We start from the raw sequence: 18,778 nt of genomic DNA, 5'->3' as shown, positions 1-18,778 counted from the left end.
TGATTTTTAAGCATTTTTTTTCAATTCCTTAAGCCTAGCACAACAACACTTCCACACACTCCACCATTATTGAATTCCAGTGCATTCCAGCAGTCTTTGGAGGGGTGCAGAAGGTAATTCGGGTATTTAAATAGATGCCTGCCTGCTCTCTCAGGGTGTTCTCTCCGGCTTCTGAACAGTGCTGTTCTCCTACATCTTCTGTATGCAAGTACTGTTGCAGCAGCTAAAAATGTCACCAGGTTTATCAAACAGGTATATGCGTGTGGATTTGCACACCAATCCTACACACTTGATTCAAATCCGAATGAAGGTCCCTATAGAAAGTCCAAGGCAGTATGCCGTACAAATCTAGCTAAAACGAATCAATGTCAGGTGTTAAAGGTCTTCGTGATGCAATCTCAGGAGATTTGAAATCCCTTGATTTATACAGAACATACCAGAGCACAAGAGCCCCGTTGGCCCTGTTTGGTTTCTCGCACGCGCCTGCTGGCTTCTGGGTGATTCGTCAACACAGGAATGTGCCGCAAACAGGTCAGAGATGACAACGCAGAGCGGACCTGTTCGGCTCGTCTCGCCAGCCTGGCCGCTGTACCAGACCGATCCAAAGGTCAAGAGCTGCCTCCGTCAGCAAAGGCTGGGCAGCAGGATCTGGAAGGGGAGGGGGGCTTGTTTCAGAGCTGATCCTGAAGCAGTCGAGAACGGAAGCAGGGTTCGAGAACGGATTCAGTGACGCCATCTGGCCTGGCCTGCTCCTCAGTGATGCGTTTTGAATAATAACAACACCAATATAGCACTTTACAGGTCATTGGGATCCCCCTCCACCACCAGCCCCACCTGGATGAGGCGCAAGTCCGCTCCCCACACCCCAGCTCTCAGTGGTGAGGAGAGCAGAGTAATGGAGCCAGTTCAGAGAGGGGGGTTATTAGGAGGCCACGATGGGTAAAGGCCAGGGGGAAATTTGGCCAGGACACTGGGGTAACACCCCTACTCTTTTCGAGAAACGCCCTGGGATTTTTAATGACCACAGAGAGTCAGCACCTCAGTTTAGTGTCTCCATCTCTATACTGGGGCATTCGGACCCACATAGACCGCAGGGTGGCGCCCCCTACTGGTCCCACTAACACCTCTTCCAGCAGCAACCTTGGTTTTTCCCAGGAGTCTCCCCTCCAGGTACTTGCCAGGATCACTCCTTATGAGCTTCAGAAGTTTGCCAGATGTGAATTGCAGGGTAACATGGCTGCTGCTTGGTGTTTGTGTGTGTGCAGTGCTGTCCAGTCCTTGTCACTTGTCAGGCTTGCTCCCACTGTGGAAGTGGGGTGGGGTGGAGGGGGTTGGAGCGCTGCAGGGTCAGCTGGCATTTGCCACAGTAACCAGCCACCCCTCCACGAGCCTGTCACACTGTACCGGTTACCATGGGAAGTACAGTCCACCAGTAAACCTGCATCACCTGCAGGGCGATTTGCATCAACAGCCGCACCAGGTGGTACAGAATGTCTAAGGTTTGCTGGGAAGGGGGTACAGAGGTGACCTCTATGACTGAGTCTGCTCTACGAGTGTCGCTCGAAGCCCCTCAATTTTATAATTCCCCCATCTCCTGTCCTGTACTTCCTCGGATTCCTGACAGCGTTTTGTTTTCAACCATGTCTTTTGGATCACCCCCTGCTCTGGTTTCTCTCTACACTGGTAATCTCAGCTTAGACCCCGGCTTGCTGTACAGACTGTTTGTGCTTCGCTACAGTGTCCATACCAGCTTTGACCAAAGCCAGTTTCTGACCACAGACTCTGGATTTCTGTTTCGCCTGCTTTCCCCTGCTTGTGTCCATCTGGTATACCTGTCCCCTGCTCTTGGGTTCATTTTCCCAAAAAAATGGGCAGCAGCTTTGTTCCTGTGCGAGCGGAGCTTTCCTGCGTTTTCACTGTTGTTTTACCATGCTTTACTGCACTGCAATCCACCTTTACCATGGTACACCAGCAAACAAGTATAGAATCTACCCCCACCGAAGAACCCGTCGAGCATGCGTGTTTCTCAGCCTCCAAGCTGTTATCTCATCACGGAAAAGCCTCTGCTCGGATGCAGAGGGCAGAGGTGTGCGGGTTCGAACCCGTCCGACTCTGGCTAACTCATTTCCGACTGGAACACGAGATCTCCGATGCAACTGGGAACAAAGGGATGTCAGCCCCCATAATCTGAAATTCTGGGTGTCCGTCCTCCAGCTGACATGAAAGCCCTAAAGGAGAGGGTGTCTTGGTGTTACCGTATCAAAATCAATATTGATATTGATATTCACCTGCTTTGATAGACATGACGAGGGTCAGCAGACACTGTAGCACATTATATATTATACAGCATATTATAGCATTGACTTTAATATTTGCAATGCTGTACTTCAGTGTTTTCACAGAATCTATACCATCGCATATTTAACCTCTAGTGTATCGCAAGCCTTATACTTTTGATTTCTCAGGAATTTCAAAGCGTTTATTACAAATACTAAAGGTTAGAACCTGTAAAAACTAAACTTGGGTCACGTAAATATCTGAAGTTAGAAGGAGAGGTAAAAGAAGGTAAGTTCTTGTTCAAAAGCCTTTGGTCATAAAACTGCATTTGATTCACTGAAAGGGAATTCAGAACCCTGTACTCTACAGTATCTCTGGGCTTATGAAAACATGACTGCGATATCTGCAATCCCCCATGAATATCTTTATATACTCTTTGGGGAATTAAAACCAAGGGGTTTTCTGATATTGTCTTAACTTTTTTGGCAAAATTATTTTACACCATCCATGTCTGTTACAATACTGTAGCAGTCCACCCCCTAGGCACTGCACTGCCCCTTGACCTTTGCCCTTTCACCTTTAGCCAGGCTAGCTCCCTCCTCTTCCTCGTCCTTCTTAAAGTGGGGAAGGACCTTCTCTTCCTTCAAGTCCTCATGTCTTTCTCTCTCTCTCACACCTGATCTCCCGCTCTGTGATCGGCTCGCCCGCTTGTGATCTTCCTGGGCAGGAAAGCTGAGAGAGCCTGGATCTGCTATTCCTGCCTGGTACTTCTGCACGCGCGGGCGCAGCTGGGATCAGTGCCCTGCGGCTTAATCCATTTAACAGCTTTTAATGACCCCCCTCCTGCTAGGCGCTTGACGCTGCTATGCTGCTTTCCGTTGAAGCGCCTTGTTCTCCTGCATCTGGAGGTGGCTGAGCTCTGAAAAGATGTGACCCGGCAGCCGTTGGCAGTGATGGCCTCGCAAAACGATTAACCACGTACAGGCGCTCGCCCCGCTGCCCGTTAATAACATGACACGCATCCCTTTTTCTGAGTGGTGAACCATTCAGGTTAAAAAAACGGTTCAAGGTTTGTATTCTTTTCAACTAGACTCAGAGAAAGCCGAAAAACACAAAGAAAAAATCGGAGTGAATAGTGTAGGATACTCTAGTACGCAGTACGAAAGGGCGCCGCAATATAATATAATAGGAATATGATATTGCATAATATAAATTACTATAAAAAGTAATAACATAGGATACTGTTGTATATTATAGCATGTATTCATGTCTAAAATAATGTTGTTAATGATGTAATGCAAAGTTATAAACAATGTTGCATAACTAGATGTTTTGAGTTAGGACTGTCATGCTTCAGGCTGTGGTCAGGATTATGATGTTGTTATTAATTCCAGTCGACAGCAGAACCTAGTTAATATTTCATCACGGTCTCGCCGTTAATGCTTCAGGATATATATAAGTTAACGCTCCTTATAAGTAGGCCTGTCAGGACTGCATTTCCCAGAATCCTCTGGGGCAGTAGGGCGCTGCTCTCCGTCACCTGATTGGTCGCCCAAAGACAATGGATCAGATGACTGTTTAAAAAAAGCAATAAGCAGAAGTTACCTGGCTCAGGTCTTGGTGCAGACAGGGGTTCCGCCCTCAGCCCCTCAAGACAGTAGGCATCCATTCACACAGACTGACACAGGACGCCTCTGCTTCCTGGGTTTTGAACCGTTACCTGACCAATTGTCTTCCTGCAACTGGTCAGGTGACTTGAGAGCAGCAGCTCACTCCCCCAGAGGGTTCTGGGGAATGTGGTCCTGACAGGACTGTTCTCTCATAGTAATTGTAAATTCCATTTGAAATCCCTGATCCAAAGTGTTGTCCTGTAGTCTATATTCCAGATTTTAGACTTTATAAAAACACTATATTAGGCAATACTACAGTATAGATTATATACTGCTGTGATGTTTGTATCTGGTTGACTTGTGAAGAGGCTGTATATTAGTTGAATGTACAGGGTAGTCAGAAAATGCTCTGTTGACTGAATTATAAGTTTGTATTTTGTGTAGACAGTGTACTCCGAATATTCTATGGGTACACCATTCTGCTTCTAGAAAACCCTTAATATCATCTCGGCTTATCTTCAGCATTGTGGCATTACTGATTCTAGTCGGTTAATACCCACACAAAGCGATTCATCTCTCATCTCTCATCTCCTCCACTAAATTGATTTTCTGGAATGGTTTTAGCGCTTGTGCTCAATGGCCAAGTTCAGTTCCCCCCAAAAAAGATGTGAGTTAAAGAGGAACATTTTACTCTTCTCATTCAAAGCTGAGATACATCCATAAATCTCATAAAATTAAAACACCCTGGAGATGCTTCTTAACAATATTATGACCCTTTGTATCTCAGCAGAGAGTTGTTATTACAGTTTGTAAAACTGTTAAATCTTTTTTGTAAATTTCTAGCAAAAGATGAAGTGACCAGTTTACTGTTAACCTGAAAATATATATTTATAGGTTCTATATATATATAGATCTATAATTAAAGATGTTTTCTGGTCACATGTGCTGGTATCTAAGGGATTTACATGGTAATGAAATGTGCACACAGAAAGTGTTGTTACGGAGCTCCTGTTAGGAGTCTGAGCAGTACCGTTCAATGTGAAGGAGAGGCGACAATCCTGCAGGCAGGCTTCAAGTTAAATACACAGTAGCTGTCAGTAGCAAGACTAGGAATAATACAAAACGGGAGTGTGTTCATCAGTGGGGTTCTTGTAACCATGTATACATATTCTAACTGCTCCATCCAATTCAGGATCACGCGGGGGCCGGAGTCTATCCCAGAAAGCAATGGGCACAAGGCTGGATACCCCTTGGACGGGACACCAGTCCATCACAGGGCACACACACACTCACACCAGGGCCATTTTTTCCAGAAGCCAGTAACATCGACCAGTACGTCTTTGGACCGTGGAAGGAAACTGGAGCACCCAGAGAAAACCCATGCCAACGGGGGAGGGGGACATGCAAACTCCACACAGATAGCACCCCGAGTCCAGACCTGAACCCAGGGCCCCAGCGCTGTAAGGGAGTAACGCCCGCCACTGCACCTCCATATTCTCCCTTTCTAGGTACTCTTAACTGAAAATAGCAGCAAAGAGGTGGGAAGAGGTCAGATAAGTCGATCTAAAGAACTATTACACCACAGACAGAGGTGATGATGATCCCCAGGGATACCCTATGGGTTGGAACAGGCCTGGCCAGCAGGACTTCTGAGCCTATGTGGGGCTCAGGGACAAAGTCCAAATGGACAGACACATAGAGTGCTTGTTGGAAGAAAGAATTGACCGGACTACTTTAATAAACATCAGACCCTAGATTGGGGTATATTAAGGAAAGCAGTGAAATTCTCTTCACATTGAAGGTTTTCGTAAGGGAGATCAGTAGGTTGCTTACTATATCCACTAGCAACTCGATGAGCTGGGCAGGCCAGCTCTCTGTCTCTCATTTATAACTTCTTTATGTTTTAATGAACTGGGGGAAATGGCTAACTTAGCGCGTGTCATTTAACCTCATAGTTTAACACCATGGAAAGAGAGCACCCCTCTACATTTCAATCTGACTTGGCTGTGAGTGTTTTCGGTATCAAAAACCAAGAATACGTATTGCATGCTCTAAAACTGCATGAGTGAGGCTGCTGTATTTGCGAAGACGAAGGTCAGCATTGGGTGAGTAGGGCGGCTAGTCTGTTGACTTCAGGATCTGTTGTTCCAGTGGAATGTGTGGATTTTGTCGGCTATAAGGATCCAATCCCCAAATTGTCGGTTCGCCTGTTCCCCCCCAAAAAATGCTCTAATTCCTGGTGAAAGTCCCGGATGCTTAGGGCTTAAGGCAGGCCGATACCCCCATACCCCATACCGATGTACCACACACAAGCACACAGGGATAAATTCAGAGACGCCAGGTCTTTGGAAGGTGGGAGAAAGAGGAAGCAACCCGTTTGACTGTAACGGGCCTCAGCGCGCCTGAGCCAGTTCCAGCAGTGACATCAGATCTAGCAGTGACATCACATCACCCCCCCCCCCCGCAATGTAGGCCATGTGGAAAATGTAGAACTCTCTCATGGTGGAGGAGCTATCCCCTGTCCAGGGAGGGGCGCTGTGCTGTGAGCGATCAGGATTGAATCCCAATAGTAGGGGCAAGTACACGTGCACTCTTCACAAGAACATGGGACAGACCATGCAGACTCCACCCAGAAGGTATCTCACTCCCAAATCAAACTCGGGACCCAGAAGCGATGAGGCAGTAAGCACTAGTTCCCATGTGACAGTTTACTATTTAGAAATACGTCTACCATTTATCTGCATCGTGAAAACGAGAATGTAGGGCTGATTTTTAAGCATTTTTTTTCAATTCTTTAAGCCTAGCACAACAACACTTCCACACACTCCACCATTATTGAATTCCAGTGCATTCCAGCAGTCTTTGGAGGGGTGCAGAAGGTAATTCCGGTATTTAAATAGATGCCTGCCTGCTCTCTCAGGGTTTTCTCTCCGGCTTCTGAACAGTGCTGTTCTCCTACATCTTCTGTATACAAGTACTGTTGCAGCAGCTAAAAATGTCACCAGGTTTATCAAACAGGTATATGCGTGTGGATTTGCACACCAATCCTACACACTTGATTCAAATCCGAACGAAGGTCCCTATAGAAAGTCCAAGGCAGTATGCCGTACAAATCTAGCTAAAACGGATCAATGTCAGGTGTTAAAGGTCGTAGTGATGCAATCTCAGGAAATTAGAAATCCCTTGATTTATACAGAACATACCAGAGCACAAGAGCCCCGTTGGCCCTGTTTGGTTTCTCACACGCGCCTGCTGGCTTCTGGGTGATTTGTCAATACAGGAATATGCCGCAAACAGATCAGAGATGACACCGCAGAGCGGACCTGTTCGGCTCGTCTCGCCAGCCTGGCCGCTGTACCGGACCGATCCAAAGGTCAAGAGCTGCCTCCGTCAGCAAAGGCTGGGCAGCAGGATCTGGGAGGGGAGGCGGGTGAGGGGGCTTGTTTCAGAGCTGATCCGGAAGCAGTCCGGGGTTCAAGAACGGATTCAGTGACGCCATCTGGCCTGGCCTGCTCCTCAGAGACGCGTTTTGAGTAATAACAACACCAATATAGCACTTTACAGGTCATGGGGATCCCCCTCCACCACCAGCAGTGCGCAGCCCCACCTGGATGAGGCGCCAGTCCGCTCCTCACACACCAGCTCTCAGTGGGGAGGAGAGCAGAGTGATGGAGCCAGTTCAGAGAGGGGGGTTATTAGGAGGCCATGATGGGTAAAGGCCGGGGGGGAAATTTGGCCAGGACACCGGGGTAACACCTATACTCTTCTCGAGAAACACCCTGGGATTTTTAATGAGCACAGAGAGTCAGGACCTCAGTTTTACATCTCATCCGGAGGACGGCACCTTTTTACAATATAGTGTCCCCGTCATTATACTGGGGCATTAGGACCCACACAGACCGCAGGGTGAGCGTGCCCTGCTGGCCCCACTAACATCTCTTCCAGCAGCAGCCTCAGCTTTCCCAGGAGTCTCCCCTCCAGGTACTGGCCAGGCTCACACCTGCTGAGTCTCCAGTGGGGCTGCCGGTGAAGCTAAGCAGGCGTTCAAGTTGACAAGCCGCCCCCAGAACACGCTGTAGCTCTTGACGCGAGCGTTCTTCCGCAGCGAGGGCATACTGGGAAGGCGCTCCCAGACCTGTAAGGCGTCTCTGTGTCTCTTTCTCTCTCTCTCCCTCTCCTCCTCCACCAGACCGCACTGCTGCCCACAAGGACGTGTGCTTCCTGCAGGTGGACGAGGACCTGATCTGCAGCATGCCCCAGAACCGCCTGCGGGTCACCTACTCCGAGTGCTGCTGCCACTACGGCCGGGGCTGGGGTCCCGAGTGCCGCACCTGCCCCCAGCGCAACTCAGGTACAGTACCCCCATCTGCTGTACCTTCGCCATGGTAGAGTTTCCAAGAAGTACAGCAGACTCCCCCAGCAACCCAGGGTGCAGTCAAGCTATCAGGATTCCCTGCCCTGCTGCAATGGCTAGGGCTAAGGTTAGGGTTAGGATGAGGGTAACCTAACCTAGGCCCTGTGACACTAAACAAGCAGGCTTGTGGATCCAGCTCTTCTAATCCAGTAGAAATACTGCTCTTCTCTTCCAGGCGGTTTCACTGGCAAATACTACTCACTGGTTAACTCTGCCTGCGGATCACGCCGGAACATTTCTGCGCTGAAATGTCTGCTGCACAACCTGTACTTATTCGCTCGTACATCTCAGTGCATTAGTCATCACAGGGACTAGTGAGCAGGAAGGGCTGCTTCATGTCACAATTTGTGCAAACCCTCGACAACACGGAGACTCTCCACCATTTTCCCAAAAGTATTTTGTGCCTAATTCAGAATGTTGTCAGATTTTGCGATACCGTCAGTGGATTTATTTTTGTCACCGAGATCTAATACCCGGTCTGAGAAATTGGGACTACGGTTCCCATTTAAAAAAAAATATATATTTTTAAATTGTTACCGTTGTATTGTTCGTAAGAAATGCGTACAGGCAGGCTACAACTGTTACCCTGTGTTGCAAAATCAGTGCCGGTTCAATTAATGGATTCATGACCGGTCACCATCGTCAATGTGGTCCCCAGCACACATCGCATGATCGGAAAGCTGCTTGGTGTACCCGGGGGCGCAGTTTTCTGGTTTGCGCCCCCTCCCTCCCAGCATGCCTTTCTGTGTCTACGAATGTGCGAAGCCCGGACGATTCGTTTGCAAGGCGGACAGGGGGGCCAACCATCTCCCTTTCTGTCCCGGCCAGTTATCTTCAACCGGCTGTGCGAGCTGCACCTGGACACCGAGTCGGACGGGGAAGGCGAGTTCCTGGCTGCGTTCTCCAACTACAAGCCCGGTGAGCTGGCGCCGTCGGCCCCAGACGCCTCTGGGCTTGCTTACTGCACAGAACTGGGCGAACGGCCTGGGTGCTCCTGGATTCTGGGTCTCATCAAGTTAATGACCAGTTAAATCCCTCTAAAGCAGGGCTCTCCAGTCCAGATCCCGCAGGGCCTTCTGGTTTTTATTTCAACCTGACTAGTCAATTAAAGAGTTATTTTTTAATATAGTATGTAGTATAGTATAGTAAATTGTAGTTTATTATAGTATAGTTAATACATATAGTCTTTTACTTCGTATGAAGTCAAGACATTGACTGTTAAAGGTATGAGAGAGTTCGGGACACCAGGGTCAGAATTGTACCTACAGTATGTCTCCCTCCTTTCTCCCTTCCCATCATACCGCCTCATGGTATGCCCCTTCCCATCATCCCTCTCTCCTCTCTGTTCCTATACGTCTCCCTCCTTTCTCCCTTCCCATCATCCCGCCTTGTGCCCTTTCCCATCATCCCTTTCTCTCTCTCCACCACCTGTTTCTCTGTCTCCTCCTCCTTCACTGTCCCTCTCTCCCAGAAGGAGACAGTTCGGAAGAGGACTCGGACGAGTGCAGCTGTGCCAACGGGCGTTGCGTGCGCTCCTACCTGGGCACCATGTGTGAGTGCAACCCTGGCTTCAGGCTCGACCACACCAGGATGCGTTGCATCGGTAGGTACCCTACAGAACACAGCCTCCAAACTCCTCTCTCCTTCCTCCCTTCCCATCATTCCCCCTCTTCCTGCGTCCTTTCCCATCATCCATCTCTCTTCCTCCTTCCTCCCTTCCCATCATTCCCCCTCTTGGCGCGTCCTTTCCCATCATCCATCTCTCTTCCTCCTTCCTCCCTTCCCATCATTCCCCCTCTTGCTGCGTCCTTTCCCATCACCCATCTCTCTCTGCTCTCTTTTGGCCATAGTGATGGCAGAACAGTGCTCCAGCACTTAAGAGACCTTCCACTGAAACAGGGGTCAGAGATCAGGGAGAGCAACTGGGCTAGACATCCCCCCCCCCCCCCACCAAGCTCTCCCAATACAAACAGCTGCTTAGTTTTGGATTAGTTTTGGACCGAAAAATGAACGTCCTTCCTGTTATTGTCCCAGATACCGAAATTTACTTTGCAGGCAGAATCAACAAAGCACGCAATACATTTAACACCACATGAACCCATTACCTAATAAGAGACATGCATTAGGAGATAAAATATAAATATAAATAAAATATGCAATGATTTTTTTTCTCCAAATAAAGCAGGTTTATAGCTGTGGGAATAAAAGATAACCTAGTTGCACTGCACTTGAATCGAGGTGGTCTAAATCGATAGATCTGGATGGAAGGTGTCATGTTGTTCGAAATGATCTCCGCTGTGTAAGGTGATGACGGGCTGTGATTGTACTGGTCTTCTGCGCTGCTTGTTTCTGCCTTCTGTAGCTGTTTTGCACCAGCGATGGTGCTGGTCTTCACAGTCCTGCTCAGTCTGTTTTTGCTGTGTTGCGTGTATTCAAGCTACCAAACCAGGCCCCCCCGCAGTGACTGTTGGGACGGGTTCGGTGGAGTCTAAAGTTAGGGTTGTGGGGACACACATTTGAAAGAGCAGAGAATTCCTCGGGAGGTGGCGGTGCCAAATGGAGTCGCTGACACGTGTTCCCCCCCCCCTCTCTCTCTCTCACCTCCCCCCAGACATCGACGAGTGCGCGGAGCTGAGCGCGCGGGCCTACCCCTGCCAGAACGGCCGCTGCGTCAACGTCCCGGGCTCCTACAAGTGCCTGTGCAAACAGGGCTTCAGCCACGCCGCCAAGCCCAACGTCTGCGTGCGCCGCGGCCGGGCTCCCTAGCGCCCCCCGCTGGGCGCCTGCGCTCTCTCTCCCCCTCGCCCCCCCCCGTCACTCTCTGTCTCCATTCTCCCCAGCTCCCCTCTGCCTTCCCCCCACCCTTTCCCCCCCCCAAGGCTCGTCCAGCTCACGGGTCTCCCAGCAGGTCATTGTCCTTCTGCTTCCAGTCATTTCCCAGCATTCCTGTGGCAGGGTGCCCCTGGGGCCCTGCCGAGACGAGGAGGAGGGGAGAGGTAGAGTTCACGGGCGACACAGATTCCCGGCTGTCGTCGTGTCGGGGAGGGGGTGGGACCGGGGCAGAGACGCAGAAAAGCCCGCACACAGATTGTAGCATCCGCCCCAGGTATCTTATTTAAAATGGCCGACTCCCAGAAGGCTCTGCCACCCTGCGTCCTGATTGGCTGCCCATCCGGAAGGAGCCGTCAGCAGGGCGAGTCGACTCGTGCGTCCCCACAATCCTGACTGAACTCGAGGCCTCTTCCTAAGGAGCTGTTCTCCTATCGTCGCCCGGACGAGTGAAGCAAAACCATCTGGACGCAGTGCAGATGTCTTGTACGACAGACACCAAAAACATGAATAAAACGCATTTCCCGGCCACGTCCGCCAACGCCAGGCAGCGGGACTCTCGCTTTCCATTCAGTGCTTCCATTGGCGGATTTCTCTTTCTGCTCGAGCTGAGAGACGCTGATAAAAGAGGGGGGCACCCCCCCCCACACACAGTTCCCCCCCCCTCCGAGACCAGTGCAGAGACTGAAACAAAGACCCCCAATAAAAAGGGCTGCTGATCCCTTGGTAGAATAAGTTTGTTCCCCCCTCCCCTTGTGACCTTTAAACATCGAGGACCAAGATTGTTCCTTCGTGTGCCGGACGTTACCCTTTGGTGCCTTGTCTCGAAAGACTCTGAAATCCCGGGCCCCTATCGGAAGTTTCGGAAGATCCGGGCAGCTCCGGGGGCTCGGACCGACTTTTCAGATCGCCGGCGGCGGCGTCCCCCCCCCTCCCCCAGTACTGACGGACTGAAATCGCCCGATTCCTTCAAAACCTGGCCGCCGCGAGCTCAGAGGTAAAAACGAACAAACGTCCCAGCTCTCGTCCGGGCAGGTCGTAGCGCTGTCTCGCTTTGAGACAAGAGCTGCCCTTTCCTGACTACCTGGGAAAAATAATCGGACTGGAAGCTCGACTCCAGAGATGATGGTCCAGGTAAAAGAGAGAATTCCGAGTTTTTAGGAATTCTGGCGCGGGACGAGGGTCACAGGATGTCCTGACAGTTGGTCTACTAAGTCATCTTGAATCGCCTGTTTTATCGTCTCTCAACTGGGCGACACTTGTAACTTAATCAAGGAAGCAGGTCATCGGTTTAATTAAAGGGAACTCGAGTCTAGCTGGAGGGATGCTGTATCTTCACTTTTGTTTTTTGGTGCCAAATGATCTTTTAAGTGCTTTATTAAAAAAAAAGTCACCTTATTAAAAGGATCTTGGTTCGAGTGAACATGGTTTTTCACCATCGCTGGATTCCAAGCAGTGAATTGGCGAAACTCTTCAGGACCGGGGATGAAGACCTGGCTTTAAGGCAAGACGTGCGATTTCACCTGAGACAAGAGCCCTCAAAAACCAAAAGAGATTTATTATACTTTACTAGCACTTAAAGAACACCAGGGCGCTTGATAATTCAACACGTTGTTTCCTGTCTTCGGTACAATGAGAGTCACCCTTTGGGAACTGTGACCTCATGCTCAAAGAGGCATCAGAAGTATGTGGACTTTGTGATTCTTACTTTCCGACAGATATGCATAGTTTTGAAAACCACTGAATTACTTATTTTCAGTTGGTTTTGTAACTTTTTTTTTATTTCCAATAACTGATTCATGAAAAAAAATGTGTTGCAGTATTTACTCAGTTGAGCACAGGTGTCATGCTTTTTTAAAATATGAATTTCTTTCAGTCTGAGGTCAGCTTTGTAATACTTATTTCCTCTCCTCTCAAACCACCCTGCAGTGGATTGCTGTAAAAGGCATTTTGGGGCAGTTGCTCTTTACACTGCAGTGCAGACATCCTAGACACAATCAGGAGTTCCAATGGGCAACACGAGCATCAACATTTCACTTAGAATAGGGGTTTCAGGACCTGCTCTAATTATTTAACAAACAGGATAATGACAGTGCTCCTAATGAGGCTCAGAGGTGTACCAACGTGTACTGTAACCAACTGTGAAAGATCTTAAGAAACGAAAAAAAACCTTTATTAGTTCAATGAAGTCCATAATGAGGTTAATGGATTGACTTACTGAGTTTGGACCATAAGATAAATAGATAAGACTTTATTGATCCCAAAGGGAAGTTGATGTGTTACAACAGTCTAGCCCAAGACAAGCAAAAACAGACATCAGAATAGATGAAAAATTATACAAAACAAATATAAAATAAATAAAAATAAATACATAGGTGTGTGCAAAATATGCTGATCATAGTCACTGTAAAAACAATAAAATATGTGCAAATATGGTTTATTTAGATAGTCCAAAAAGTGCAATGGAGCACCATGCTGTCCATAGATTAGCAGATGAGGGGCTAACAGTCCTAGCCTCGTCCTAGGGCAGCGTTATACACCCTGACAGCCGCCGGGAGGAAAGACCTGCGGAAACGTTCCCTTGAGCACCGTAGCTGGAGCATCCATGCATAAAAGCAGAACACACCACACTCTCCAGGAATCAGCTTTGAGACTCGGGTGCCTTCAGTTGTGTTTTCAGTTATTCTAGCAATTTGGGATGTTATCCATGCAAGGGCACTCTGGTGAGGCTTCTAAACCTTTAATTTACCTTGCAGTCGAGTCTTCGAATACTCAAGGTGAACTATACAGTACATATGCAGCCAATAGGAAGTACTGCAGTAGCTGTTCAATTGCATGAATCAACCAGGCCTAATTGACAGGCAATCCCTCATCATGAACATTTTTTTTGCTCTTCTCTGCAGATCATGATAAAAGGCTGCTTTTTTGTACTGCAGAGTACAGATCCTTTGTAATCCACTGTAAGCTAAAAAAAAATCGATTTTAATTGCCCCTAACGGTAACAGATCTGGACTGTTTCCACACCAAGTTGGAAAAGTACTCAGCAGAAAGCCTGATGGAGAATAATATCTCTAGCTTTTGAACAACAGTGCCTGTCTCCTGGGTTGTTTTAGCGCACAGCATGTGAAATAAGAGTCTCGTCTTTTTTCTTACTCCTTCTACTCTAGGGGAGAAGCCATAGGCAAGATGAAAAAGATCCTGTGAAAAGATGGCATTTCTCTTCTGTGTTCTCTTGCTAGATCTGCACCTTAAAAATCTGTAAAACTTGCTTTTAAAAAAAAACATTGTTAGCAGCCTAAAGCTGATCTGCACCTGTCACAGACAAAGTGAAATGCTGACTTTGGAAATAAAGGGCATTTTGAATATTTTTTATGCTGCATTTCTATATGGGATTCCTACTTTTTTTTCTACTGCTCCCTCTCGTTAAATCTTCAGTCTTATTATTGACTGTTTGACTTGCACTTTTCCACGTTTTTGCCAATAAAGTGTCAAAATACAGCCCGTGTCTTCTTGCAAGAGTCTGCCATCAGTGTGTCGCTTAAAGTAACGTAAACAGAGCTAGAAGCACAGGAAATACAGTGCAGAACCTTGGAGCTACTGCATTAGTACAAGACAAAAGACAAACCCGCAGCCCCACTGGAGACTCAGCAGGTGGGAGCCTGGCCAGTACCTGGAGGGGAGACTCCTCCTGGGAAAGCTGAGGCTGCTGCTGGAAGAGGTGTTAGTGGGGCCAGCAGGGGGCACTCACCCTGCGGTCTGTGTGGGTCCTAATGCCCCAGTATAGTGACGGGGGACACTAGACTGTAAAAAGGCGCCGTCCTTCTGATGAGACGTAAAACCGAGGTCCTGACTCTCTGTGGTCATTAAAAATCCCAGGGTGTTTCTCAAAAAGAGTAGGGGTGTTACCCCGGTGTCCTGGCCAAATTTCCCCCTGGCCTTTACCCATCATGGCCTCCTAATAACCCCCCTCTCTGAACTGGCTCCATCACTCTGCTCTCCTCCCCACTGAGAGCTGGGGTGTGGGGAGCGGACTGGCGCCTCATCCGGATGGGGGTACACACTGCTGGGGGGTGGAGGGGGATCCCCATGACCTGGAAAGAGCTCCGAGTGGAGGGTCCCGAAAGGCGCTATAGACGTGTAAAATGAAGAAGATGATTATAAATAAGAATTAATGGCCGCACGTTAATGGTGACGTGCGGGACTCAATCTCACATCCCGCTAGCCTTCAAGCTGTAGCACTGGAGCATAAGGATGCCGGCTTTTAAAATCAAGCTGGGAACGCTGAAGTGTCGAGGTGTCGTCGATAGCTCACCGGGGACACCAACATCCAAGGAGTGAGCGCGTGGAATTCTTGGTGCGACACTGTGCGACTGGCTTAACCTGCTTGGTTAACGGGCAGCCCTCCTGGCCATTGGAGGCTTGAACCCCCCCCAGGAGAGATCAGCCCAGGGGCACCTGCAAGGCTGGAGGAGGGCCGCCTGAGACAAATGCGGGCAAACGCGAGACAATTGTGGCGATGTGGCTTGTCGTGAAGGGGGCTGGTCTGCGGTCGGCGAGAGTCTGGGTTCACATCTCCCGAACGGACTGTGGTCGGCGAAGATCTCGGTTCAAACTGGCTATACGGCTCTGTGGTTAAGGATCTGTGCCTGCGACTGGGAGGTTGCCGGTTCAAATCCAGCAGCTGGCAGAGGCATCCTACTCTGTTGGGCCCCTGAGCAAGGCCCTTCACCCCAGCTGCTCCAGGGGTGCTGTATAAATGGCCGACCCTGCACTCTTACCCCCAGCTTCTCTCTCCCTGTCTGTGTGTCTCATGGAGAGCAAGCTGGGGTCTGTGAAAAGACGCGTTCCTAATGCAAGAAATTGTATAGGGCTGATAAAGCAACATCATCATTATTATTAAATGCAAAGGCAGGTGTTTCTTGTCATTATAGAGAGCTTATTTCCATAATGATGGCGATCTGGTACAGCTCTCTGACCACCTGCTACCTCCTGCGTGTGGTTGAAGACCACCTGACACGGATCCAGACGCCTGTAGGACAAGGAAGCGTCAGGAAAGAGGGGTGTGGCAGCTGAAATCGAGCTCCCCCCCATCTGTAAGAGCGCCCCCTAGGGACGACATCCGAGCAGGCAGGCTGCAGCACCATCAGAGTGGCAAAGGAGCAAGTTGGAGGGAAACATTTCATCCTGAGGAGAGGAGATCGTCTTATTGATCCGATCCCTTTCAACCAACTGCTGAAGGCAACAGACTTGATCGGATTTTAGTCAAACCCTTAGCTAGGGTTAGGATAATTAGAAAACATGGAGGATGTTTGTTGGCATGGTTGTGTTCTAGGACAGAAAGGATTTTTAGGAAAAGTGATATTATATCTTCACAATTTGTTTCTTGCCTATATGGCTCTCTGCACTGCTTTGCCCTAAATGGGAATGATGACTTAAAAGCAAAAGTTTGAAAGAAAAGGCTTCAGCTTTTCAAACTGTTGCGTTTGGCATGTAATGCACTGGCATTTTTAACAGTTACAGCTAATATTCCTATATAATATTCCTGACTCTTAACCTATTTAACCCTGAAACAATGCTCATGGAGAACACCGTTCAACACTGCAATTTCTAATGACAGAATACTCTTCAAAAAAAATAAAAACTTAGCCCAGTTCAAGGCCTAAAGGCGATTTAAAAGAGGGGGGTTTCAAATATTAAAAACTATTGGACTAAACCTATGGAAGCCCTTTTCCGCCAGGGAGTAAAAAACAAAAACGCGCTATGGTATCTCAGAATTGCGACTTTATATCTCACATTTGCGACTTCGAAAAAGCCCATATTTCATTGTCCTCTTGTTATTGTAACGGATTCGGGTTCTAGGGCTTGTGCCCTCGTCTCTCCCACCCTCCTTCGTGCCTCACTGCATGGGCTCGAACCCAGGTCTTGCCAGCTGAGCTAAAGAATTACTAAGTCGCTTCCATACTAAACGGCTCGGGCAGACTAATGAAGGGAAAAAAAAAACTCGGGAAGAGAAAGCAGACAGCGCACCAGGACTCAAAGATCCAAAGAGGGGAAAACCTACCAGGGGGAAAAAAAAGATTATAGAGAACCAGCGGGAGAGAAAGAGAAAAAAAAAACGTCACAACAGATCCGCCCCGACAGCAGCCACCAGCTCAGCTTTCCGACACGCCGCGCAGCGTCGGAGAAACACCGGATTGTGATCCGGAGGAGGTGAAGGTGTTTTTTTTTTAAAAAGAGAGAAACCGCACCAAGCCCAAAGTAGAAAGACCCTTGAAAAACAGAAAACAGGGCCGGCTCCTTCTCAACCACGACGGTGTCTCGTTTCTTTTCGGTATGGAATACAAAACGTTCGTTTTGTTTTGTCAAGCCCGTCGAACAAAAACAACCGACCAGATGTCCAGAACGGAAAATGGCTTTATTTCAGTTCCAGTTTAACAATCTAAAATAAGGACGTTTTAGCATCTCCTGACCTCGTGAACATACACTCTGCTGTGCAGATGTCTGGGATATTTTGCATTTGGTAATTTCAGGCTTAAAGAGACTAAAACCATGTCTTGGCTCTAGTTTCTCTTTGCTGTGAAGAATCATATTACATATAGATAAAATTTAAAGGCGACATTCCTGCTAGAAGCTAAGAGCTTCACAGCCTAATTGAAGACAACAGTGTTGACCGATGAGCAATATCGGAAGGGTCCGTAGTCAAAGCAACATGAATCTTCATCCTATTCCTTCCGGATACAGCGCTCAGGAAGTTCTTCTACTTGTTAGGGCAGCTGTCCTGGGCTCGTTAATTACGGTTTCTCGTTAATTACTGAATGCGCTCGTGAATTCGGATTACACCCTGCCTCTGGTATCGCCTACTGCAATTTCATGCTTCATGCTAACAGACTGTCCTAACCTGTGTTTCTGCAACCCAGCCAGAAGCCTTTTAAATTTTCTAAACGTGTAGAGAGGAGAGGACGCTGTTAATGAGGACACTCGCCTACGAGCCAATTAAATCAGATGGTTAAAGCCGGTGCGATCAGCCACTGCAACACTTTCTGCTGGCCGCTCATTAGTAGTTTATCTCGTGACCACGTCGTTAAGCAGTCTTGCCGGAGGGAATTTGAGATTTAACTCGATGATGACATTTGAAACCTAGTTTTCCCCCACACACCGAGCAGCAGTACTAGATCGGAGCTGTTCAAAATGCTAGAAAACTCGAGTGAAACTGTTACAGTAGGTACATTTTTGACGCTGAAAACGTTCATCTGCTATTGTGAATCAATCTATGAATTGGCTTTATCTGCTCTCCTCCCCACTGAGAGCTGGGGTGTGGGGAGCGGACTGGCACCTCACCCAGGTGGGGCTGCACACTGGTGGGGGTGGAGGGGATCCCCATGACCTGTAAAGCGCTTTGAGTGGAGTGTCCAGAAAAGCGCTATATAAGTGTAGGCATTTCCACAGCAGTGTGTGTTGATCACTTTCGCTAGGTTGCAAGTTCAGAATACAGAGATCCAAAAACCCGCAGGGTTTTTATAGCGATGCGGGCAACTTCAGCACCTCTCCTTCTCTGCCCACTCCTTATATCCGCCAGCATAATTCCGGGCCCTGAAAGTAACGAGAGAGAGAGAGAAAACGCCCTCAGTTAAGAAGGACCAAAAAGCAG

The 18,778-nt window shown here is 48.4% G+C and overlaps 1 protein-coding gene and 1 pseudogene across 1 annotated transcript in view; one reads left to right on the top strand and one right to left on the bottom strand.

The window, feature by feature from the left end:
* LOC138224008 (latent-transforming growth factor beta-binding protein 3-like) overlaps positions 1-14,498 on the top strand; it is a 52,353-nt pseudogene extending 37,855 nt beyond the window's left edge.
* Positions 14,499-17,526: 3,028 nt separating this feature from the next.
* Positions 17,527-18,778, bottom strand: part of LOC138224007 (thiosulfate:glutathione sulfurtransferase-like) — a 4,219-nt gene continuing 2,967 nt past the window's right edge. The window contains exon 4 of the mRNA XM_069180190.1: positions 17,527-18,720. Within this exon, the coding sequence (XP_069036291.1) occupies positions 18,666-18,720 (55 nt within the window). The 3' untranslated portion in view covers positions 17,527-18,665. The remainder of the gene's footprint in view (positions 18,721-18,778) is intronic.

The sequence above is a fragment of the Lepisosteus oculatus genome, chromosome 18 (assembly GCF_040954835.1).
Source record: "Lepisosteus oculatus isolate fLepOcu1 chromosome 18, fLepOcu1.hap2, whole genome shotgun sequence".
NCBI classification, from domain to species: domain Eukaryota; kingdom Metazoa; phylum Chordata; class Actinopteri; order Semionotiformes; family Lepisosteidae; genus Lepisosteus; species Lepisosteus oculatus.
This window is presented reverse-complemented; position numbering and strand designations above follow the sequence as displayed.